This window comes from Sceloporus occidentalis, unplaced genomic scaffold, assembly GCF_023333645.1.
Source record: "Sceloporus occidentalis isolate IW3139 unplaced genomic scaffold, rSceOcc1.0.p SCAF_88, whole genome shotgun sequence".
Taxonomy (NCBI): Eukaryota; Metazoa; Chordata; class Lepidosauria; order Squamata; family Phrynosomatidae; genus Sceloporus; species Sceloporus occidentalis.
Window position 1 is genome coordinate 3,637,184 of NW_028317068.1, and position 26,182 is coordinate 3,663,365.

Below are 26,182 nucleotides of genomic sequence, written 5' to 3' on the forward strand. Positions count from 1 at the left end.
CCACAAACGATGTGCTGACTCCAAGAGATCGCCTCCTCCGGCTTACCAAGTGGGTGACCGTGTCTGGTTGTCTACGCGACACATCCGTTTACGCCAGTCGTCCAGAACTCTGGGACCCCGTTTTATCGGTCCTTTCCGCATCTGTGCCATGCTCAACGACGTGACGGTGTCCCTTGCTCTGCCGCCTACCATGAGAATACCTAGGTCCTTCCACGTCTCGTTGTTGAAGCCGTTTGTGTCCAACCAGTTCTCCGGTCCCGTTCAGTCTCCTGCTCCCCTCGACGTCCAGGGTCATGAGGAGTACCTCGTTGACGGGATCCTTGATTCCCGTAGGGTTCGCAACGGCTTGCAGTACCTTGTGGCCTGGAAGGGGTACGGTCCTGAGGAGCGGACTTGGGTGCCGGCTCGCTTCGTGCACGCTCCCCGTTGTGTCGCCCGTTTCCACGCGCTGTTTCCCTCTCGTCCGGCTCCGTCGCGCTCGGGGCGCGCTCCTGGCGGGGGGGTACTGTCACGAGAGCCGCCGCGGCACTTACCTCGCGTGCTCGCGGCAGCTCCCTCCGTCCTGCCGCTGACGCCGCGCGGTCACGTCGGGGTCGCGGCTTCACCGCCGCCGCAACCGGACGCCGGCAGGGAGGTCCTGCCTCCACGTCATCACTCGGGCTTGCGCCTGCTCGCCAGGGACGTGCAGGCGCGTCACCACCTCCCCCCACCGGGATCGCGGATCGGAAGACTGCCGCGATTGTAATAAAATGTATAAGGCCAATACAAACTTCAAATAATTGGAACACATATAAATGTATGTGCGTCAAAAATAGGCAGAGTCACTTAGATGCAAACAAAGGTAAAACATTTAATACGAACAAAAAATAGAAGAAGAATATAAAAAGTACATAACAAAAATAATATAAAACAAGTCTTACAAAACCTTGGAGAGGAATTTAGTTCATGACATCTGTCCTATGCATTCCTGAGGATGGAGGGAGGGAGTGTTGGGACGAGAAGAGTCCGTGGATGGCAAGTACATCTCCCCTCTACCTCTCCTCCTATGCTTCTCCAAGGCCTTAACTTATATACATGGTTTGAATAATGATGTCAGTCTTGTCAGTCTATTGGTCTTCACCTAATTGGGTAAACATGCTCACTAAGATCTTTACACGTCTAAACCCTATTTTAGGTGGTGGCTGTACGCATACTGTAATGCCCTTTTACAGTTACAACTATACCATGCATTAGCAAGTTTCTATCCTATCTATAGAACGCCTGTTCAGCAAATCCTTCATTCCATATTTTAAGATCAAGGAAACCTTGAAGCCTATCATTGAAACATATTAATATATCTTAATAATCATTTATTTATGAACAATGATTACATATCTTTGACTATTGCCTATACCAATAATTATATATGGTCCATTTCATATTACTAGGGTTAAAAGAGATGTTAAATGTGTTAGAATCTTTTACAGCGATGACGTCACGCGGCGCACGTCACGCACGCCGCGCATGGCACGCCGCGGCCTCATTGTGAGTAGGCATTTCCCTATTTAAAGGCCATTTGTTTTATCTTCTGTACCCGTTCAAAGTATATTGCTTTTTGGGGTGTGCTGTTCCTTGTGACATTACCTTGCCTTGTGTACCGACCCTTGCCTGCTCTTTTGACTACGATTCTGATCTGCCTGCCTCGACCTCGGACCTGTTATACCGTTTTGCCTCTTATCTGCCTGCCTCGACCTCGGACCTGTTATACCGTTTTGCCTCTTATCTGCCTGCCTCGACCTCGGATACGTTTTGACCTCGCTGTTTGCCGTTGCTCTTTTGACTGGACTACGCTACGTCCATATATCTGCATAGTTGGATCCTCCCCTGCTACCTGACCCCGTGACAGAAGGGTTTTAGATTGAAACACACAAACAGTTTATGTAACTGTCCATAGACAAACATTGATAATCAGGATGTTTCTTATGGAACTGGGTGACCAGCGGCATAAACATGAGCAGTGGGTTCCCATGATCGGTCTGCTGTGCCATAACCTTTCCAGTGATCTGACTTGAGAATCCAATATTTTCTCAATTTCTTATTCCTCCTTATCAATAACAAGAACAGATGCTGGAGGTGGCAACAACCATTGGATTTGCTACCCAAGGCATGTGGAGAATGGATCTTGTTGGTATCTGATAAATATATTTGTTCTCAATGAAAAAAAAACCTTTGAACTTTGGTTCTGGTTTCTTGGTAGGGCAGGATAATCATAAGTGTGAGGTTGAGAGCCACACTTTATCACCGTGACAATAGGATGGAGCTTCTGTGACAGCCCATCTGCTTATCTGTTATGTTATTTTGGCCCCATACCCGTTTTACTGTGTTACACCCCACCCCTGTGGTTTACATTTACACATATTCATTAATGCATTGTCACCATTCATTCTCACCATTCACTCACACAGTCATTTATTCATTATCTAATTCATTCACACAATTCATCCACACATTAATTCTCTCACATTTACGCAATTCTTCCACATATTCATTCATTATCTCCCTCATTCACACAATTCATACAGACATTAATTCATTTATTCTCACGCATTCACACAATTCATCCACACATCAATTTATCAATTCTCTCACTCATTCACACAATTAATCCACACATTAATTCTCTCACTCATTCACACAATTCATCCACATATTACTTCATCCATTATATTACTTATTCTCACTCTTTCAAGATTCTTACTACCCCCCTTTCTCATGATCTCTTCTCCCTTCTCACTGTCTACCCCCTCTTACTATGTACTCACTCTATCTATCCCTTTCTTACAATCTCCTCCCCCTTCTCACCATCTACCCCCTCTCCTCCCCTACTCACTGTCTACCCCTCTACTACCCTTCTCACTATCTACCCCCTCTTCCCCTTCTTCCTATCTACCCCCTCTCCCTTTTCTTACTATCTAGCCCCACCTTCTTACTATCTAGGCCCCCTTTGCAGTTCACTTACCCTGGTGAAGTCCTGCGGTGAGAACACGAGGACTCAGTCTCGCTGTCCTGCCACGGCGTGCGCAGCTTCACTGCTGAGCGTCGGGATATGACGTCATATTCCAGCGCTCATCATGAATCGCCGCACCGCGAACAAGGCCTCGAGCTCCCACCACCGCAGTCAGGGCAGTGGTAGGGAGCAGAGGAGACAAAGGAGGCTGAGCGGTTGCTGAAAACGTTTTCATGCGTGACCACTCAGCACCTCTCTCTTCCTCTCCCTGCCGCCTCGGCGCGGCCCTGGCCTTGGTGATGGGACGGCCGCATGGCGCTCCTGCTGCCATGGCGCCCGCACAGCTTGCACACTTCTAAGGCCGGCCCTGTATATATCGACCCCTGGGTCATGGGACATTAAAATTTCAAATTTAAAACATGCTTAATTTGTTTTTTCAAACATGGAATTTTATCGATGGCTTTAATGAGTCTATGTCACGGTCCCATCCGGAGCACGCCGCCCGAGTACCCGCTGCGTCACACTCCCGTCCGAAGTTCGTCACCCGAGTACCCGCGGGTACTTACCTTCCCTCCACGACGGGCAGAGTCTTTGCAGTGCAGATGCTCCCTCATATCCGGCGGTTCACAGGAACGAACCGCCGCTAAATGAAGGACGTGTAGGACGCTGCACGCCCCCCTTCCTCTCCCACACCCTAGAAGAGAGGCTGATTTAAAAACTGAGCACTGATACCTGTTCAGTGCTCAGTTGTTCTAACGACTGCGCTGTGTACTTACCTGCTTAACGGTGTTCTCTGCTTGATTTCTGTTGCCGACTCCTGCTAGTATTTTGACCACGTTGACCTCTCTGCTCCTGACACGGATTGCCTGACCATTCTCTGCCTGATACCTGGTAATGACCATTGCATGTAGTTTGACCTTGTTGACCTCTCTGCTCCTGACCCGGATTGCCTTACCATTCTCTGCCTGATACCCGGTACCGACCCTTGCTTGTGTTTTGACCTTGTTGACCTCTCTGCTCCTGACCCGGATTGCCTGACCATTCTCTGCCTGATACCCGGTACCGACCCTTGCTTGTGTTTTGACCACGCTGATCTCTGTGCTCCCGACCCGGATTGTTTTTACGTACTCAGATTACTCTTGCTGCTGGACAATACTGTCTGTTGCACTGTGCTGTCTACTCCGCTCCTACCCAAGTCGTCCATACCTTTTGAGCACACTAAAGAGACTGATACCTCATTCCCTGGATCCTGGTTTCCTCACCTGTTCAAATGTAATAGTCTATGACGCATTAGAGTCAGCATGGTTGTTCCATAATTTAATTTAACCTGATAAAGCCATATATTTTTGAGAATTAGACAACACAGGATATTTGCCTAGGCGTATATGGACATTTCTTCTGCATCTCTAATTCTTACTTGAGCACCGACATTTTCCTTTTCCCTATTTGCACATATTTGAGGTTGTTGGCTCCCCATTTGTCTGGTTGCTGCTTGCTGTTCAGAGGTTAATTGGGAGAAGGGGTACTTGCACCTCCCCTAATACATGCAATAAGGTTTTGGTAGCAGTATAAACTGCTTTGTGTACCCACTATGTAGGTCTAATGCTAGGAGTCTTTTACCAGGAAGGATGGAGTAAGGACCAAACCTACTTACTGGAGATGGAACAGTAAGGAGGAAGGTGAGTGAGTGCACAAAATATGTCCAAAGGCGAGGTACAGAATAGGATGAGGCAAACATTGTAGCCTGGTGGATGCCAGGTCAGGGCTGGCAGCACAGGAACACGTTCACAAAACAGGCAGAGGTCAAAGGCACTTGGATCCAGGTATTCAACCAATGAACAGACAGCTTCGCACACTGACAGCTCCACAATCAGGAAGCAGTGAATCAGAGGAGGTGTGGGGTAATATAGCAAGGTGATTGATCCTTAATTGTAGGGAGGAGTAGAGGATTAAAGGTAACCATAGAAACAAAATGCATTGGAGGATACACCTCTTGGTGACCATGCACCTAGTAACAGAGGAATCCAGAAAAAGCATGACAGTAAGAGTTAAGAGTAGGTTCTCACTCTATTGAGAGCGTGCCTTGAGATGTCGGGTCAGTTAAATTATGCTTTGGCCAATTCATACAACGAAAACCTCTTATTTATATTATGTTTATATATTTGTTGCCAATGTATTTGTTTATGGAAGAGTCCATCTTTTGCTATGATGGCTCAATTACAGGTATTAACTGAAGAATCCATCTATTCTTGGGCTAATACAGCTATATCCGTTTTCCATATCATGAGTATTAAAAAAAATAAAAAATTGATGCACCGCCTGAGCTGGTTTCCTTGGCAACTGCTGAGCGCAATGACAGTGAAATCTTGACATGACAAGAACAAATGAGATGTTTAGGTGAACTAGAACCGCACAGCCAGAACTGTCAGTTTTATAATGCTTAAACATTAGTTGCCAGTTGTACATAAGTATTATTAAAATACTAAAATCACAAAGATCCATTTAATGCTGGGCCTTAAAGACAAATGAGGCCAGGTATGAAATATGATCCTAGTGCAAAGTTTGATGTGGTCTCATAATCATAACAGCTGAATGTCACCTTACATTTTACTTTGTTCAGCAGAATCCTATATCAGTATTTACTGTGTTTTCCTCCCCTACTTCTGCTTGCCTAGCAGCAGATGTGTTTGATGGGATTCATGGGTGGCTGTTAACTTCATGCAAGATGATTTAAATTGCGGTGTACCCACAGAAGTTATACATTGTTGGGGGTTTTTTTAGGACAAGAAGGGCTTTCCTTAGATATCATTATTTAGATCATATCATCTAATTCACTATAAAAATATTATTTTTCTGACTTTTTATTTCTTTATTTTTTTTTTACTTATCTACAAACGTTAAACAACTGCTAAATATATTCTAATATTTGTGCTGAGTTTAGAAATACCCAATGTTTTTATCTTTTTTGTGTGCAATGGTATAAGTACAAGCAGTGTTTTGCTATGTTAAAACCTAATTTAATTTTTTCCTTCAAACCTTGTAATCCTGCCCCAACATCTGGGACATCTTTGAACCAGGCCAATTAAATTTATCCCCACCAAACCATATATTTTTTTTAAAACTACCCCCGGGTATTTCAATTCAGTTTTTTAAATTGTAATTTTGACACGTGGGTATCCTGCCCCATCTCCTATTTGGCACATATTTGAACCTGGACTATTAGATTTACCCAAAGCATATAATTTTTGAACTAGACTAGACTAGGTATTTCAAGTGCTAGTATTTAAATTCTTTTCATGGCAGGTTTTTTTTTGGTTAGCGACATCACTGAAGAATTACTTTTACATGTTGCCACATTTTAATGTATTTTTTAACTATTTTTTTTATATAATTTACTAATCACATTATAATTACTAAGCTGGGCTGGATTGACTTGCATGGTTGAATGCAGTACCTGCTCAGAATTCTCAGGAGAGACCCTCTTGGGAACTTTATTTTTTTAGTGGGGGGCTGCCATCTTGCTAGAGGCAACATCTCTTGCTATGATGCTTGTGGTCGCTATTTGGAGCTGTCACAGTCCGTCCTGGGGTGGGTTTAGGTGTCACTTAACATTTCAGCCACACTGTTTTAACTTAGGAGGTGATCGCACATGGACAGTCTGGGGAGGGAGTTTTCGGTGTTGCTGAATGCCTCGACATGGAGGCATTACAGCAACACCATATTTGGAAATATTTTCAAAATACTTCTGCTTAACTTGTTTCATGCTCCAGGCACTTCATTACAGACTGCTGTTATAACAAGTTACATTGAACAGGATTTTTTTAAAAATGAACTTTGTTCCCTAAGAATCTTAACCCCTTTACTACCAATGATATACCATATACATCATTAAAAAATGTCCCTACAGAACCAATGTCGCACTTGGTACTTCATCTATTGAAAGCAGTCTGATGTCACAGCTGCGGTTAATGGGGACACTACTGTTGCGGACTGCTCCTTGACTAGAGCGGTCAGGCTACAGCGGATCCCCTGCATGTGATTGCTTCTACACAGAGTTGATTCTAAGGTCACTGACGCCTGGGTGCAAAAAGTTTTTTTGCTGCCCGCAGATGGGTGTGGCTATATTGCTAACTCATCCCCTTAACAAACATAATACCCTTATCACTCTCTACGACGACTACTCTTTGGATCCCTGGACTTCACCATGTAATTGACTTCCCACAGTGCCAACGTTGTCCCTGGCTTGTCAGTGCCAACTTTGCACCCAAACAGCTTGTTAGTGCCATTGTGGGCCCAAACAGGTCATCAGTGACATCTTTACCCCCAAACAGCTTTGAACTAAATATGTCACTGACTTTAAATAAGATTCCGAGCGAGGAGGGCAAAGCCATAGCTAGCTCTTTTTGTGCCCGAGGCAAGAACAGAAAATTGTGGCCCTCCCCACTTTATTTTTACATAGGTTATTTTGAAGAAAGCAGATAAATATATAGCAAGGAATTTACCGTATTTGACCCCCCAAAATCTGAATATTAATTTAAGAAAAAAAGCCTGAATATAAGACGACCCTATATAATTCATGTAAACTATGTAAACTATTTTTAAAAAAAATAAAAGCTATGATTGAGAAAAATATTTGTTTTTATTTCCTTTTATTTTCCAACCTGCCCCCCCAGTTATGCACATCTGCCCCCAGGCTTGCCACTATACCCCCTATATGCCACTGTGCCCCATGATATGCCTTTTAACCCTCTATATCCGCTGCAGCCGGAAGGAGGTGCGGTTAGCAGCGGGTGTTGTCTGCTTCCATCTCGCAGAACTTCCCCAGCTGTGGACGCAGACAACCCCCGCTGCTAACCGCACCTCCTTCCGGCTGCAGCGGAAGTTGTCTACGCAAATCACGTAGATGTCTACACACTGCCACAGCTACACACCGGGGAGTCAGAAGCACCGGTAAGTTGGGGGGGTTCAGGTCCTCTGCAGCGCTGCGGGGGATCTGGATCTTAGTCTCATAGTCAGACCTATTTGAGGTCTGATTATAAGACGACTCAGATTATAATCAAGCAAATACTGTAATTATATTAATATTCCTTTTCATAAGTCTATACATCCCACATACTGCAGGGGCAATATGTGAAAATCATATATATCCTGGACAACATGGCCTATGTAGTCACCCTAATACAGTCAGATGACAAAGGCAATACTTGTAAAGACCGCCTTTTGTCTCTGATCTCTGCCTATGTCCTTCTCACTGTGATCGTGGGCAGGACAGAGACTGGGAACAGTAACATACAGTGATTCTCTGAGACCCAGGTTTAAAAAGAAAATATTTTATTTTGACTATATTGTGTAGTTAGTGGTGGGGATTAGTTAGTGGGGAATTAGATTTTTCCTTGACTTGATATGTACAATTTATTTATATGAATATTTTTATCCCATTTTTAAAATTTTAATAAGAATAATGTCTTACATATATGAATATGGCTTAAAAAAGTCCTACTTTTATGGTCCTGTACTGTAAAATAGCCCTGGTAATCAAGGAGTCAAATTATTATTATTATTAATTCTGATTTGTACTAATGTGATTTGTTTACATAGCTTTTAAACCTAATATATATAATGTTTCAACAGCATTACTCTCTAAAATGCATTTACCGTATTTGGTCAATTAATTATAAGACGACCCCACAAAATTTTACAAAAATAAGGAAAAAAGAAACAGCCTGAATATAAGACTACCCTATAGGAAAAAAAAGTTTTACTAGTAAATATTAATTCACATGTAATCTTTTTCATATTTAATAAAAACTATGATTGAGAAAAATGCATTTTTTGTTTTTATTTCCTTTTATTTGCCAACCTGCCCCCAGTTATACATATCTGCCCCCTAGATATGCCTTATACCCCCCTTTATGCCACTCTGCCCCCAGAAATGCCTTATACCCCCTATATGCTACTCTGCCTCTTTGATATTCCTTGTAACCCCCTATATGCCAGTCGCCTTTGTGATATTCCTTTTAACCCCCTATATGCCAGTCTGCCTCCCTGATAATCCTTTCAACCCCCTATATGCCAGTCTGCCTCCCTGATATTTGTTTTAACCCCCTATATGCCACACTGCCTCCCTGATATTCTTTTTAACCCCCTATATGCCACACTGCCTCCTTGATATTCTTTTTAACTCCCTATATGCCACTCCGCCTCCAGAAAGCCCTTATACCCCCCCCATTTGCCACTCTTACCCGCCCCGATTTGCCAGTGCTTCCTTAGACTTCTCCCCGTGTTTCAGATTCCTTGGTGTGTAGTGGTGGCAGCTGGTGAAGGTCTGCACAATGCGCGCAGACAACCTCCGCTGCTGCTGTCGGCACTTCTGCCGGGGCTTCTATGAATGAGCACCGGAAGATCATGTGACGCCAGCTCCCGGCAGCAGTGGAGGATGTGTACGCGCATCGGACAGACCTCCACTGGCTGCCAGAGAGGTAGCTCCAGGTTCCCTGCAGCGCTGCAGGGGATCTGGATCTTAGTCTTGTAGTCAGACCAGAGCTTTGTTTTCATTTTTTCATTGGTGTCCCTTATGGTTTTCGGACATTTGTATGAATTCACAAATTGTTTAACCCCTTGATGACAATTGCCGGTCTGGGCCAGTCACCGAAATTCAAGTCGTTAACGACAATTGACGTGCCAGGACTGGCACGTCTTTAAACGGGTGCAGAAAGCGATCTATTTTCGCTTTCTGCACCGAAACGGCGTTGCTGTAATGCCTCGACCTCGAGGCATTCAGCAACGCCATGATCGGCACAAAGGGGCCATCTCTGGCCTCTCCCCAGGGCGTCAACATCCGCCATACTTTGTATGGCGGCGGACGCCCGTTTTAAAAGCGTTTAGGAGGCGATCATTGATGGTGTCACTGGAATGCCTCGATCAGGAGGCATCCAGCAACACCAAACACTTACCTTGGGATGGACTGTGACCGCTCCGGAGAGCGGTCACAGCCGCAGCTGCCGGTGATCTTCGCCATCAGCAAGATGGCGGCGGCCCGGGAAAAAAAACAATAAAGACGAAAAAGTTCGCTAGATGGTCTCCAGACCCTCTAGAGAACTCTGGCTCCACTTGCAGGTTGAATACAGGTACTGCATTCAACCATGCAAGTCAATGGAGCTCATCTTTCTAATCACAGTGTGATTAGTAAAAATAAAATAAAAATAAAATAAAATTAATAATAATTAGAAAAAAATAGTAAAAAAACAGTAAAATGTAAAAATTATTTCCCACTGATGTCACTATCAGGGGAACCTTCAAGTCGAAAAAAATGTTAAATTTAAAAAAAAAAAAAAAAGTAAATATATATATATAAAAAATAGATTTTTGTGAGCAAGTCCTAAAATTAGCATATTAGCTTAAAACAATTCTCGCATGGAAAGAGTTAAAATACTGGCATATTAAATGCCCATGGGGTGTCTACTTTTAAAAAATGTTTGATTTGATGGGGTAAATTGAATTGGCCGGGTTCAACAAGGTCCCAATTAACACGGGGGGAAGGATGGCCACACATCTAATTTCCAAACCCATGCATGTGGGATATCACTGTACTCAGGAGATGTTGCTGAACACATATTGGGGTGTCATGTGGGGTGTCTATAACAAGGGGACATCCTCTACGGTTGGAGGAAAGAAGGTTTCTACACCAGCACAGACAGGGGTTCTTTACAGTAAGAGTGGTGAGATTATGGAACTCTCTGCCAGAGGAAGTGGTAATGGTAAACTCAATAAAAGAGTTCAAAAGGAGCCTGGACGTGTTTCTTGAAAGCAATAATATTACAAGTTATGGATATTAGATTAATAGGGACAGAACGTTGATCCAGGGATTTATTCTGATTGCCATATTTGGAGTCGGGAAGGAATTTTCCCCCTGGTATGGGGCAATTGGCATCTGCTTCATAAGGGTTTTTTTGCCTTCCTCTGGATCAATACAGTAGGGACACAATATGTATATAGGTTGAACTTAATGGACTTTGGTCTTTTTTCAACCTTATGAACTATGTTACTATGTTACTATGTGACAGCGGCATATACCAGGAGCTGTAAATTCATACATAAAGTAGGTGTGTGGGGGAAAAATACACACACAAAAATACTACTGCAAACTGAAAAAATGCTGGTGGTAAAATGTGTGCATGCAAAGAGTTAAAATACCAGCATTTAAAATACCCTGTGGTGTCTAGTTTTCAAAAATATATGGTTTTGTTGGGCACACTGAAATGGCCCGGCTCAAAGATGTACCAAATAGGGCATGGGCAGTGGATCCCCAAATGCCAAAGTTCAACATTGAAAAATGTGCATGCCCCAAATGTGGCCCTTTTGCCCCCAGCCAGGCAAAATCATTCATGTGGGGTATCACTGCGCTCAGGAGATGTTGCTGAACACATATTGGGGTGTTTTGTGATAGTGACATATACAAGAACTTTTTAATTCATACCTGAAGTAAAATGTGTGTGACAAAACAAATGCAAAAAAATGACTACCACAAAGTTTGACAAAGACTGGTGGTAGATATGGTGCATGGAAAGAGTTAAAATACTATCATTTAAATTATCCTGGGGAGTCTAGTTTTCAAAAATATATGGTTTTATTGGGCACACTGAAATGGCCCGGCTCAAAGATGTACCAAATAGGGCATGGGCAGTGGATCCCCAAATGCCAAAGTTCAACATTGAAAAATGTGCATGCCCCAAATGTGGCCCTTTTGCCCCCAAACAGCCAGGCAAAATCATTCATGTGAGGTATCGCTGTACTCAGGAGATGTTTCTAAACACATATTGGTGTGTTTTATGATAGTGACCTGTTTATTCATACCTGACATAAAATGTGTGTGAAAAAACAAATGCAAAAAAATTACTATCATAAAGTTTGACAAAGGCTGATGGTAGAATAAGTGCTTGGAAAGGGTTAAAATACTAGCATTTGGAATACCCTGGGCTGTCTAGTTTTCAAAAATACATGACTTGATGTGGTAAATTGCATTGGCCGGCTTCAAAGATACACGAAATGGCACATGGGGGTTAGAATTACCAGATTTTGAAAAAATGGCTTTGAAATAGCAAAACGCTACCTGTACTTATTGCTCCATAACGTGCAGAAAAAAGCAAAAAAACATAAAAACATTGGGTATTTCTAAACTCAGGACAAATAGTAGAATCTATTTAGCAGGTTTTTTTATTACCTTTTATAGATGAGTAAAAGATGTTTCAACTAAAAGTTAGAAACAGTAATTTTTTTCTAAATGTTTCACCATATTTTATACTTTTTTTAATAGTAAATAATATGATACAATCAAAACAATGTCATCTAAAGAAAGCCCTTCTTGTCCTGAAAAAAACAATATCTAATGTGTGTGGGTTCAGTAAAAGGGAAAGAAGAAAATTCTTAAAATGGCCATTGTCACGAAGGGTACAAAAAGTAAAATCAGCCTTTGTCACGAAGGGGTTAAATTAAAATTTCTACGAATCTGGATGCACAAGTCTTTTGCGTTAAAAACCAAAAATGATTATTAAAATACTAAAATTACAAGGATCCTCTATTTCTCTGGGTGGTTTGCAGGGTGTATTTAATGTTAGGCCTTGAGGTCATGTATAAAATATGATTCTGGTGAAAAGTTTCAAGTGGTCTTATTTCCATAGCAACCAGTAGAGTGTAAGATGTGTGATCTGTGTGCCTGTGAGTGGTGAAGTGTCATATGTGTATGTGTGAGGTTGCAGTGTGATCTGTGTTGAGTGCACTGTTTAGTTCAACATATTGTGTGTGTTTGGCTGAGAGTGCTGTGTGTGTCTGGGAGAGTCATCGTCATGTTTAAGAGGGGCCTATGTTGCAAATACGGTATAAGTCTGGATCAGTGTGGCTGAGAACAGTTTGGTTGATGGTGTGTCAGTGTCGCATATACTTTGTTGCAAAATACTAACCCTTCTGAAAACGTTGGTAAATGCAACATTCTACCTAAAGAAAATAATGTTACAACACGAGTAAATCCATTTTCATTCCCTTCTGTTCATGGGACACTGGAGTACTCATAACATAGTATTCGTTTCGTATTGCTGGTCCTATACTCACTCTGTGATAAACCATTATTGATTAAGATGATAATAATAATTATAAACACGGCAACTCCGAAACTCTAATGTCTTCCGTACCACTAGCCGTCGCTGAGGCGACCATAAATTTGCAACGCCGTTGTTTGTCCTCCGCGAGTTTCCGTACCTCCCAGTGCACGGCATGGGGGGAACGAAACGCGGGCTGTTTACTTCCCTGTTAGGGGTTACTCTCCGCGCCGCCGTGAGCCGCTCTCATCGTGACGTCATCCGTGCCCCACCACCCCGTCATTGGTTCCTCAGTCGGGAATCTCCTTCTCCGGTTATGAAGAAAACACTAATCATGAAACCTCCCCAAGCGGAGGCTATGGAAGCTGTAGAAGAACTGGTCTGCTCCACCGCTCAGGATGAGACAGGTCTGAGAACAGACCCCTGTACCACTACGTTGTGCCGCTAGTAGCAAAGTGACAATATGTGTATATGAGTTATTTCAGGAAACATAGTATTATACCTGAGCCCTCATTTATTCCAGAGCAAAATACTTAATTGTAAAAGAACATTTAAGAGAATGGCATTCACTTCTGTGAGTTTATTCATGCCTGGTACTGTACAGTGATAAAAAGAAGCAGGGTTTTAAAGCTTCGTTAAATCATTCATATGTATTTGGTGGGGATAGACTTTGCCCAAGAAGCTAATACTTTATTATCATGAATGACTTTCTTATTACCAATCAACATGACCATCGTCTAGTTAATTTCCTGGAGAATACCCAAAAGCTGGGTACAAGTGGCACAGCATGCAGTATAGTCATATTGATGCCTCAGATTGCATGAATTATCTTTGAAATCATGTAATAATAAAATAAAGTCTATTTGCCACAATACTGCAGCTTCATGTACCACATAACAAACAGTTACCTACGGCTAGTATGTCCCTCGAGTGTCTGAAGTCCACATAGGAAAGTTGGCACACAAGACTAGAAATTGAGGGCAAAAAGGAACCAAGGTGAAGCTTTATGTAAGTTATTCTACTTGTGGTTCAAGTAACAAAAACCTACAAAACACACATTGCTAGGTACAACACTCACAGGCACACACACAGAAAAAGGTAGGTATCTGACCTCCCTACTAATCCTAGTGATACAAAATGTTATTATCTATTGAAAAGCAAGCTGCCTGGTGTTTTATGCAATAGTGTTATAGTGTCCTACCCAGCGACGTATTCTGGCCTTGGACAACTAGGTCAAGAGGGTGGTAGTCTGCTTTTTTTGGACGAAGTGTAGGTATGATGTCATATCTGATTCTCTGTAGCGAAGATGGTGGTCGCAGAGGGGTGCTGCTGTGGGTCAGGCATAGGGCAGAGCCAGAGGTAAATAGTCTCTGGTCCTAAGGTGTCCTATTAATGGTAAAGTGATGAAAAACTGTGTAACGCTGTCCTATGATGATTGATGCCTAGGTCGGTTGCATGCATACTGTGCATTTTTCTGGGTGCCCTAATTGTGATGTTTTTGCAATTAAGACACCAATTTCAACTCCTGCTAGTGGTGCAAAAATATAAGCCTCACATTTTTGCTGTTCATAACACTGCAATTAAGACTCCAATTTCAGGCCCTGCTAGTGGGCCTTTTGCATGGGCGGGCTGGGCCGGGGGGCAATTGCCCCCCAGGCCGCCCTGAATCCGGGCCGGCGGGCTGGCCGGGCGTCCGGCAGATGAACATTCATGGCAGTGTGTGTGTGGGGGGTGCCACATACACGATCTGCCACAGGTGCCAAATACTGTAGATACGCCCTTGCTTCGTGCGGCAGTCAGGCCCAATGGCCATTCCTCAGCTCTTCGTCCCACATCTTAAAAGGGGTGGGATAAAGAGCTGAGGCACGGCTATTGGGCGGCGCGGTGCGTGCACGCCGGCCGCTTTAATTTCATTAGGCACCTGTGGAGTGACTGCCGCATGACGGCCGCTTTCAATGTCGCTCGCAGCTGCTTTGGTGGCGCATTGGGCCACTTGACTAGAGTTGCCCCCCCAGGCCTTAGGCTGCCAGCCCTCCCCTGGCCTTTTGGAAGACTTGCTGTTCATATAATTGATTTATTGCATATAATTGGAACTTTACCATATTTCCTGTAAATTCGATTATTTTAAACTTCAAGGCTGCAGCTTGTAACCTGTGATGGTCAGCAGTGAATCCAGGAGGCTAACTTTATAGAGGCAGGGAATTAATCAGCATATAACCCATGTTGGAGAGCTCCAAAACTTGTTTTGTCCTTGACCTTACATAATTACATAAGTACATAAGGTTGCAAAAAGACCTAAGTCCATCAAGTTCAACATTTCTACCTAACCTTCCTACTCTTGATCCAAAAGAAGGCAAAAAAACCCTAATTCAGCTACTTCAAATTCTGCCATCAGGGGAAAAAATTCCCTTGACTTTAAAAGGACATCGGATTTCTCCTTGGATCAAGAAGCTCTAAAATATTAATTCTATTTATAGCCCTGGATGTCATGCCTTTCTAAGAAAATATTGAGACCCCTTTTGAGGCATTTAATGTATTTTATAACACCACCTCCTTATGCAGTGAATTCCATACCTTTATTGTCCTTACTGTGAAGAATACCTTCCTTTGTCGTCTATGAAATCTCCGCTCTTCCGGTCTCAGAGGGTGGCCTCTTGTTCTTCGTACAATGAACAGGTCACTGAAGAGCTCTTTATATTGGCCCTGCATATATTTATATAATGTTATCATATCCCCTCTAAGATGACGTTTTTCCAATGTATATAATTTTAACTTTTTTAGTCTCTCTTCATAACTAGTATCTCCCAATCCGTTTATTAATTTTGTAGCCCTCCTTTGCACTTTTTTTAGTTCCATAATGTCCTTTATAAGGACTGATGCCCAGAATTGTACCGCATACTCAAGGTGAGGTCTTACCATTGACCTATAAAGAGGCAAGATGATATCTGTCTCCCGTGAATCAATACCTCTTTTTATGCATGCCAAAACCTTATTGGCCCTTGCAGCTGCTTGCTGGCATTGCGCACTGTTGTCAAGTCTATTGTCTACCATTATTCCTAAATCCTTCTCATTGGTAGTTTTCCCCAAGGATATTCCATTTATAGTATAGTTTGCATTTTTAATTCTTTTTACCGTAATGCATAACTTTGCATTTATCTATGTTGACCCTCATCTGCCACTTGTACGCCCAGTCCCAAACCTTGGTTTGTTGTGGAAATTAATCTTACAAATTTGTTTTTACTTGTCCTGAAAAAACAATATATACTTTGTGTGGGTACAGTAAATGAGAAATAAGAAAATTACACCAAAACACAAACACTACAGAAATGTTAAAACAGACATTGTCAAGAAGGGTACACAAATAAAAAAAAAATAACAACCTTAATCTTAAGGGGTTAACAAAACTAGCATATTGGTTTTGTTTAGATAATTACTTATTTTTCTCTGCGTACAACTAGTAATATTTGGCAGTGATACTACATGTTAGTTAATGGTGTTCTGTGAATTTCATGTTGAATTCTGCTTCCCGTTTTTATGTTTTGCTGGACATGGACCCTCTCAATGGCTGTGAGGTGACATTGATATGGTTAGCCATGTGAGATGGCTTTGTAGGTAGCAGAAGCTAAAATAAAATAATAAAATACCTTAAAAAACATTTCCTTTTCTTTGGTTATCAGAGGAAGTAGAAAGCATTAAAGAAGAGGATACTCAGAAGAACAAAAGAAGGATGAGAAAAAAGAAAATGAAACTACAGTGCCAGGTGCCAAGACCCACAGATAAATTATTAAGTGAGTTACCATTTTCAAATGCAGAAATTGCTTGTTTTCTAAAGTTACATGTTTTGCAAAAAAAAATATACACTGTATACATTTTGTTTGTAGAGTAGAAATTCAGAACAGTACATTCAAATTCTTAACAGCTATGCTTTTTTGCATTTTTGTTATGATGGAGAATTTTACATGTATTTTACCAATTGGTTATATGTAATAAGATGATTCAATTGTGTATGTTAAACTTTTGAAATTTCCCTGAAATTTACTTTTTTTTAAAGAAAGTAGATTTTAAGATTCCAAAACATGGAAAACCATGAGATGTATTTGCTAAAGGGAGAGTTCACATGACATAACTATTTAACATTAAGGACCAGCACTAGCAAGTTTTGCTAGCAAGAAGGGCTGAGTTGCCCTGTGTAATGCAAAATCTAATGTAAATGCTCAGTATGCAATGTCATCAAAGCTCTTTCTGAAACTACTTGGATTGGCTCTTCAGAATGTATAGTGAGGTCAAGAAGCCAAAGCAAAACTTTCTTGTAAACTCTGCTTTCAATATATTACCTTTAAGGTATAAACCTCAACGACATGAATAGTAAACTTGAGTCACAAAAATCTGTGTATAAACTGGAATCAAGTTAACTTCACTTACTAGCAGGATAAGTACTAGTTGACTAGCAGGATAAGTGGTTTTGCCCAGCTCAAGTTCATCTTGTGTTGAACCACTGGACAGCTCCCCAATTCTATACCTAAGGCCCATAACTTATTCATACATTGTCACCTGTTATTTAAGCTTTTCTCAGCATTTAATGTATGAGACAATGGTTGTGTTGCCATCTATTAGGAATATGATTTCCTTTTGCAGGATGCTTTGGGCTGTAATGAACAAAACCAGTTTGTAATCAAATTATACACAGTTTACAGCTTTTTTTTATGCTGCACTTAATGTACTAATGTGATTTCTTTTAGCCCCAAAAAGACTTGACAAAAAAGAGAAAAGAAAACATCTCACAGAAAATGAAGATGATGACAGAAGTAAAAAACAAAAGAGGCCTAATTATTTTTTATCGCTTCCTATTACAAACCCTAAGGTAAATATAGACTGACTGACTAGGCATTGTGCCTATGCAGTTGAAATGTACCTAATATAAGTTTAGTTATTGTAGTGGAATACCTGCTTGCCTTTTATATTGCAGTCTAGAATAGTTGCTGTCCTTCAGAGCCATTGGCTCAGCAGGTTTTCAGGATAACACATAAACATTATATTTGCTGTATTAGATTTTTAAGAGGATCAGTAATTTTCTTCATGCAAAATAAAAAATATATATTTCTACGTACCTGATTTGTAGCATTCTGTTCCATTTTTCACCCTCTCTATCCTAGAACACTTGCTAGCACCTATCTGGCCTCCTTTGGCTTATTGTGTTCTCATTTTGTGAAGTCTATCAAACTTGCTTTAGTATGGAGCCTAAGAAAAAAAATTCGAAGAGTAAAGGGGTTTTATAGCATAGGTACCAGGTTCATTATGGTGCTTAAATTCAAACAAATTACTGTGACTGGAAATGTCTATTGTTAAATTTGAGTAAAGGACCCAGTAAGTGAATTGAACCATGGTTTGCCCATGACTACTCTTCCCATTGCATCATGTTGTATTTAATTTATAATTTACTATTGGTTAAACAGTACTTTTATACACAGGTTCTTGGCAGTATTCAGTCTTTCCAGGAAGCGGTGTTGGTGAAGGATGAAAGACTCTCTAAGGCAATGATTCCAAAAGGCTCATTCCATCTTACTTTGTTCGTAATGCAGTTAGCAAATGAAGATGAAGTTAATTTGTAAGTACCACTTCTACTTGTTACTATTTAAAGATGGAATGATGCCATTTTCCTCTGCTAATTAAAAAAAATCAGTTTTATTGTTAGGACATAAACCATTTTATGTGCTGCTACTTCTTGCATCAGGAATAGTGGAAGCCTTTTGGTAGACCTTGTTCCACATCTTACCTCTGACAGAGAATATAGCTAAACCATGCAGTTTTACACATGGTTGCGGTCACCAATGCTGTTTGAGGCAAAGATTACCTATTTAAACACCCAGTGTGTGTCTTCCACTTGGCGCTGCACTGCTGTCAGGATCCGAGACCCGGACCACAACGAAGCCACTCACCTGAATACCCGTTAGCCGCGGGTATTGGATCCCGCGGCGCTTCTCCTTCCTCCTCTGCAGCCGGTGTGTCTGCCTCTAGAGGCGTGCGCGCGCGCCTCCAACAAACTTAATGTGTCCCCGAGTGGAGACGCCGGTGTTTCGTTTTTCATCCACTCACTGTAATAAAACCTGTTTGAGGAACACCGCAGTATGTCTCACTCACCTTTCTTCTTCTCCGCAAGAGATACCACTACCATATAAATGCTTCCATGATGTTTTTGAGAAAAAGGGGGCGGATAAACTTCCTCCGTCGCGACCCTACGATTGTCCCATAGAAATTTACCCAGGAGCAGCCATTCCGTTTGGTCGTATATATCCATTGTCTGAACCCGAACTCACGGTGTTAAAGGAATACGTTGAGGACAATCTAACCAAAGGATTTATTCGACTTTCTACTTCCCCCGCAGGAGCAGGAATATTTTTCGTCCACAAAAAAGATGGAGGACTCCGGCCTTGCATTGACTACCGAGAGCTAAACAATATCACAGTGAAAAATAGATACCCTCTACCTCTCATCCCAGAACTACTTGAGCACGCGAGAGGAGCCAAAATATTCACGAAAATAGACTTACGGGGGGCCTACAATTTGGTGAGAATCCGCAAGGGGGATGAATGGAAAACCGCTTTCCGATGTCGTTATGGACACTTCGAATACCTCGTGATGCCATTTGGATTGTGTAACGCGCCTGCTACCTTCCAGCATTTCATCAATGATATTTTTCGCGACATCCTGGATCAATATGTGATAGTATATTTAGATGACATTTTAGTTTTTTCCCCATCTCTAGAGACTCACCGGAGACACGTATCTCAAGTACTTACAAGGCTGAGACAAAACGGATTGTACGCTAAGCTCGAGAAATGCATGTTCGAGGTCCAAACGATTGAATTCCTGGGCTACATCCTTTCACCCACCAATATCCAAATGGATCCTAAGAAGGTTCAAGCTATTTTGCATTGGCCGCCTCCTACAGATCGGAGGGGAGTACAAAGATTTGTCGGTTTTGCCAACTACTACCGAAAGTTTATCCGAGACTTCTCCAAAGTGGTTCAACCTATCACCGCCCTCACCTCCAAGAATACGAGATTCATATGGACAGATGCCGCACAGAAAGCCTTCGACTGTCTTAAAAGTAAATTTATTTCAGCGCCTATCCTCCAGATGCCAGACCCTCAATGCCCTTATACTTTAGAGGTGGACGCCTCCAACACGGCCGCCGGTGCCGTATTATCCCAACGACAAGAAGCAGACAGACAACTGCACCCAGTCGCTTACTTCTCCAGGACTCTCTCTCCGGCCGAACGGAATTATGGCGTAGGGGAGCGGGAGTTATTAGCCATCAAACTGGCCCTGGAGGAGTGGCGCCATCTCCTGGAGGGTGCACTGTACCCCGTCACGGTATTCTCCGATCATAAAAATTTGGAATACCTACGCTCCGCTAAACGCCTTCAACCTCGATTGGCGAGGTGGTCCTTGTTTTTCACTCGTTTCCAACTCCATATTACTTACCGTCCTGGATCTCAAAACACTAAAGCTGATTCCCTTTCCCGTATGTACGAAGCTCCAGCTACTCGTCCTTCGGATCCAGACACAGTGTTATCCCCCACACACTTTATTGCAGTCACACGCACAATTTGGGACTCGGTCCGACACTTCTCCGCAAGTAATCATCCTGCTAATATCCCAGGATTACAATATCGTCAAGGTCTCTACTACCATCAAGACCTCATCTATGTTCCAAAGGAGGTTCGTCTACAGATCATGCAAGCCTTTCACGACACACCTGTAGCGGGACATGGAGGAATCACACAGACCCAGGATCTCATTCAACGTACTTTCTGGTGGCCAACAATAAGAGAGGATGTAAAAGCATTTGTTTCTTCCTGTCCTATATGCGCTAGTGCTAAAGAGCTAGCCGTACGTCCTGCAGGTCTTCTGCGACCTCTTCCAGTACCCTCCAAACCATGGACTTTATCACCGATCTCCCTCCGTCCAATCGCCTGACTACATTACTGGTGATAGTGGACCGGTTTACGAAAATGGCTCATTTCATTCCATACGAACACCTTCCTTCAGCCACGGAGACAGCTACCCTGTTTATTAAAGAGATTTTTCGTCTGCATGGATTACCTACCGACATTGTGTCAGATCGCGGTTCCCAGTTTACTTCACATTTTTGGAAGGCCTTCTGTGAGCAACTTCACATCCAACGCTTCCTGTCCTCAGCATTTCACCCTCAAACTAATGGCCAGACCGAACGAACTAACCAGACACTCGAACAATATCTTCGGTGTTACACCGCTTACCTGCAGGACGACTGGTCCCAGTATTTGCCTCTGGCCGAATTTGCATACAATAATCATATACATCGATCCATCAATATGTCACCATTTTTTGCCAGCTTTGGATATCACCCTTCCATGCTACCCGGAGGACCTATATCAAGCCAGGTTCCCTCCGTCTCTGAACATGTACGTAAACTTACCACAAATTATCTGCTCTTGCGCGACACCCTGACCAAGGCACAGTATCGCTACAAGCATTTCGCAGATCGCCATCGTAGTACTGCTCCCTTGTACCATCCAGGTGACAAAGTTTGGCTCTCCACAAGGAACCTCAAACTCACATGTCCTACGAAGAAGTTGGGTCCCCGGTATATCGGACCTTTTTCCATTCTACGTCTTGTCTCCTCCTCGGCGGTGAAGTTAAAATTACCTGAATCTATGTCCGTTCATCCGGTGTTTCATGTTTCCCTGGTCAAACCATGGAGGCCCAATCCGTTTCCAGGACGACACCCTACTCCACCTCCTCCTGTACTGGTCAATGACGCCACTGAATACGAGGTGGAGGAGATTTTGGATTCCAGGTATCACCGTAAGAGATTACAATATTTAATCCGATGGAAGGGATACGCCCCAGATGAAGATTCCTGGGAACCTGCTCACACCGTACACGCCCCAGATCTACTTTCTTTATTTCATCGTCGCCATCCGGAACGTCCAGGTCCAGAGAGAGGCCGGAGGTCTCTCCTTGGGAGGGGGAACTGTCAGGATCCGAGACCCGGACCACAACGAAGCCACTCACCTGAATACCCGTTAGCCGCGGGTATTGGATCCCGCGGCGCTTCTCCTTCCTCCTCTGCAGCCGGTGTGTCTGCCTCTAGAGGCGCGCGCGCGCGCCTCCAACAAACTTTATGCGTCCCCGAGTGGAGACGCCGGGGAGCGCGCTTGAATGACATCACGCCCGGGGGCGGAGTATCCCAGAGCGGCAAGTTTAAAAGCCAGCACTGAGCAAAGCCCAGTGCTCAGTTATTGTGCCGAGTATTGCGTTCCTAGTGTATTTCTATTGACTCCTGTGTATGATCCCGGCTATTCCTTTGACGTTGCTGCCTTCTATTGTCCCGACCCTGGTCTACTTAACGGCTCTCCTGATTTCCTGTGTACCGACCCTGATCTACTTAACGGCTCTCCTGATTTCCTGTGTACCGACCCTGGTGTACTTAACGGCTCTCCTGATTTCCTGTGTTCCTGAACCTGGCTTGTATATTGGATTACGCTACTCTCTGTATATAGACTTTGCTGCTATGAGTCTCAGTTGCATCCCGCCTGGTGTATCCTTCCTGCATACTGGACTCCTCTCTCTCCCCAAGCCTTACACAGTTGCATCCCGTCTGGTGTATCCTTCCTGCAGCAAAAAGTCCACTAGGGGGCGCTCGTATGTTGCATTCAATGAAAAATAAAAATAAAACAGAGAAAAGTGGTTTTTCTCACCTTTTTTTACACGTATCCTTCCTGCATACTGGACTCCTCTCTCTCCCCAAGCCTTACAACTGCATAGGATGTCATACCCGGCGCAGTGCTGACTGTCAGATGTGCAGAGCAATGTTGCACTGCAGACTGTCAGAGGCTGAGGGTGAGGAGATGAGGGGAGAAATATTTTTGTCTGAATATGAGGTAAGGGAATTAACCCCTTAATGACAAAGCCTGTACATGTACGCGCTCAAAATGCATTGTTTTCAATGGGTTTTGGGACCGCCAATTGTCCTTAAGGGGTTAAGATGATGAGAAAATAATGCAGGGTGGGTATAGAGATGATGATAAGTCATGTTAGGGGGAATGAAAGTGGTGGGGGGTGGGAACTAATTAGGATGATTGTCAGGGGCAGTTCTACACCTACACATACATTACCGCTTTGAGTCACACATAAATTTCCCTTGGTTTTAAAAGAAAAGCTATTTTGTACATTAACTCCTTAAGGAGCTATTTTGTCCATTAACTCCTTAAAGAGTTATTTTTCTACCCTTCGTGATGAAGGCTGTTTTAACACGTGGTATTTAGCTGTAATTTTCTTCTCTTTCATTTAGTGTATATATTCAGATATCATCTTGATCATATCATCTAATTTCCTATAAAATAAATAAATAAATAAAGCGGAAAAATTAAAAACCACTTTTCTCACATTTACTCATTTACAAAAGCTAATAAAAAACCTGCTAACTAGATTCTACTGTTTGTCCTGAGTTTAGAAATACCCAATGTTTTAATGTATTTTGCAATAAGTACAAGTAGCATTTTGCTATTTCAGAACTATCTGCTCATGTTGCCCTCATGTGCTATTTGGGAGATCTTTGAAGCCGGCCAATGCAATTTACCCCATCAAATCATATATTTTTGAAAACTAAACACCCCAGGGTATTTCGAATGCTGGTATTTTAACACTTTCCATGCACACATTTTACTGCCAGCCGTGTCAAAGTTTGCAAAGTTTATTTTTTTCTATGGTCCACACACACTCTACTTTGATCGCCTCCTAAGCTCTTTTAAGTCGGGCGTCCGCCTCCATACAGTATATGGCAGACGTTGATGCTACTGGGAGCAGACGTTGACTGCTGGTCTTTGTGTTGCTGAATGCCTTGACATTGAGGCATTATAGCAATACTTCTTAAGCGAAGAAATCGATCGTAGATTGCTTTCCAAGGTTATTTAATGCCATGATGTGCCAGGGACATCATTAAGTGTAGAAGTTGCTAATTTTATAAATGACTATTGTAGCTGGAAACGATTTATTTTTACACCATGCACACACAGCCACTCCAATACTATACGCTTACACATACTGTATATACACACGTTTATTCTCTCTGATAATCCATGCAGTTCACACATTAATAGGGGCCATAAGCCTCCCTATTTAATTTTTAGCACTTATTTTTAAAAAATAAAATCAGTTAATTTCATAATTAATTGTTTTACTTATTATTTTAACTATACCGATGTTCTCTCAGTGGGTCCCAAGATATTGAGTCTAGAACGTTCCATGTGCAGTATACCCACAAATGGCACTATGAAATATGGGGCTCGTATTTAATTATTTTCAGGGCTAGTTTTCATTCCCAGTCATGCACTGATAGCAACAGTGGGGAAAGAAGCATATTTATTAACAGTAAGAAGAAGAAAACATGACTTCCTGATTAATTTTGCTTTAGTCACAAACTGCCTGTTGGGGCCTATTGTGCAAATGCATAGTGGGTTTGTACCAGATAGTATAAAAAATAATGTGAACAAATTTAAATTCACCCTCCCCAGTTGTAATGCAGCCTCCATTCTATACTCCCCTGGGTATGCCATACTCTGAAACACAAAGCCCTAGAAGAAAATCGTATAGTGTAATATTTTCAATTCAAAGTAAATTCAAAGTACTCACAACTCACAAACCTAGAAAACTAGTGTCTGTAGAGTTCTTTATTGTGTCTGCTGTGATCTGATTCAGATTCCTAGATTGTAGCAAACATTCAAAAAAGGGGACAGACACGAAACGCCATAGTGTAAAACTACACAAACTGTAAATTGGAAGCGGTATTTCACTTTACATAAAAAAGAATAAATAAAGAATGTAACTAGATGAGATAATGTTGTCCACTGGGAATCCAATGGGGATCCAGCTTATAGTAGTGTGACATCACTTAGAGCTTCTTGGGCAAAAGTTATTGAAGTCTCAGAAGTGACATTATTTTGTTGGTGGATGAAGTGTTATCCAAACTCCCAAAGTGATGTCACGCTACTATAAACTGATCCTGTAAAAACAGGTAAACAGCAACTCCAGTTGCTCTGTGTGATAGTAACATAGTTCTGACCAGGTCTGTCTTACATTTTTATTAGACTTGCGCATTCGTCTTCGGGCGAACATGAAAACGAGCACGAAGAGGCCGTTTTTTTGTTCGTTCCGAAGACACGCCGAAGAGAATACAGTGCCGGCAAAACGTAGGAGAAGACGAAGACTCACAACCACGAAGAATCGAAGCGTTACAGAGAGATTGTTCTGTTCTGTGTGAGACTGGTAAGCCTTAGCCTGCCATTTCTCACAGTGTACTTCATCCTCACTTCAGTGCTACTTAATATAATTAATAATAATAATTTGATTAATTTCATTTTTATTTAATTTGTCATCAACTGTAGTGTAAGTGCTGTTGAGTTGACAGTGCACCCAGTGTCTCAGTGGCACTGGGGTGCCCTTGCCCTGGGCTGGCACTAGTGCCTACTGCCTGTCCTGCTTAAATAAATTAAATAGAATTTATAAATAATAATTTAATAGAGTCTATAATTTAATAGTTCATTATAATATTATATATATATATATATATATTTGTCAGTCATATATATATATACTATAGTATACTAGTGTAGAGTGTACTGTAGACATTCATCTACTAGTGTCTAATTTAAAATCAGTAATATTAATTAATATAATTAATAATTGAATTCATTATAAAATTATATATATATTTGTCAGTTATAGTTAGTAATAGTATACTAGTGTAGAGTGTACTGTAGACATTCAAGACATCTACTAGTGTCTAATCTAAAATCAGTAATATCAATAATTCTATAATTCTTTCTTATCTTAATAGTTAATTAAATTAGCTATAAATAAAAGTAATAATATTAATTAATTACTACTAGCGTATAGTTCAGCTAATCTTATTAGTACTGGTGCTGCAGCTCTATAGTTTGTGCTTTGTTTTAGCAACAGCAAGAGACCAAGTCAATTTTTCTTAATTAATAATCTTTCATTTTATTTCATTTGTTTTGCTCACCTCAGTCCATCAGTGAAGTGAACTTGTTGGGCTAGT

The 26,182-nt window shown here is 42.0% G+C and overlaps 1 protein-coding gene across 1 annotated transcript in view; it reads left to right on the top strand.

Moving 5' to 3' along the window:
* Positions 1–3,442: 3,442 nt before the first annotated feature.
* LOC149284806 (A-kinase anchor protein 7-like) overlaps positions 3,443–26,182 on the top strand; it is a 117,193-nt gene continuing 94,453 nt past the window's right edge. Inside the window, exons 1-5 of the mRNA XM_089496219.1 lie at positions 3,443–3,544; positions 3,811–3,877; positions 13,293–13,484; positions 17,817–17,938; positions 18,546–18,682. Coding sequence (XP_089352345.1) covers positions 3,443–3,544; positions 3,811–3,877; positions 13,293–13,484; positions 17,817–17,938; positions 18,546–18,682 — 620 coding nt within the window. The remainder of the gene's footprint in view (positions 3,545–3,810; positions 3,878–13,292; positions 13,485–17,816; positions 17,939–18,545; positions 18,683–26,182) is intronic.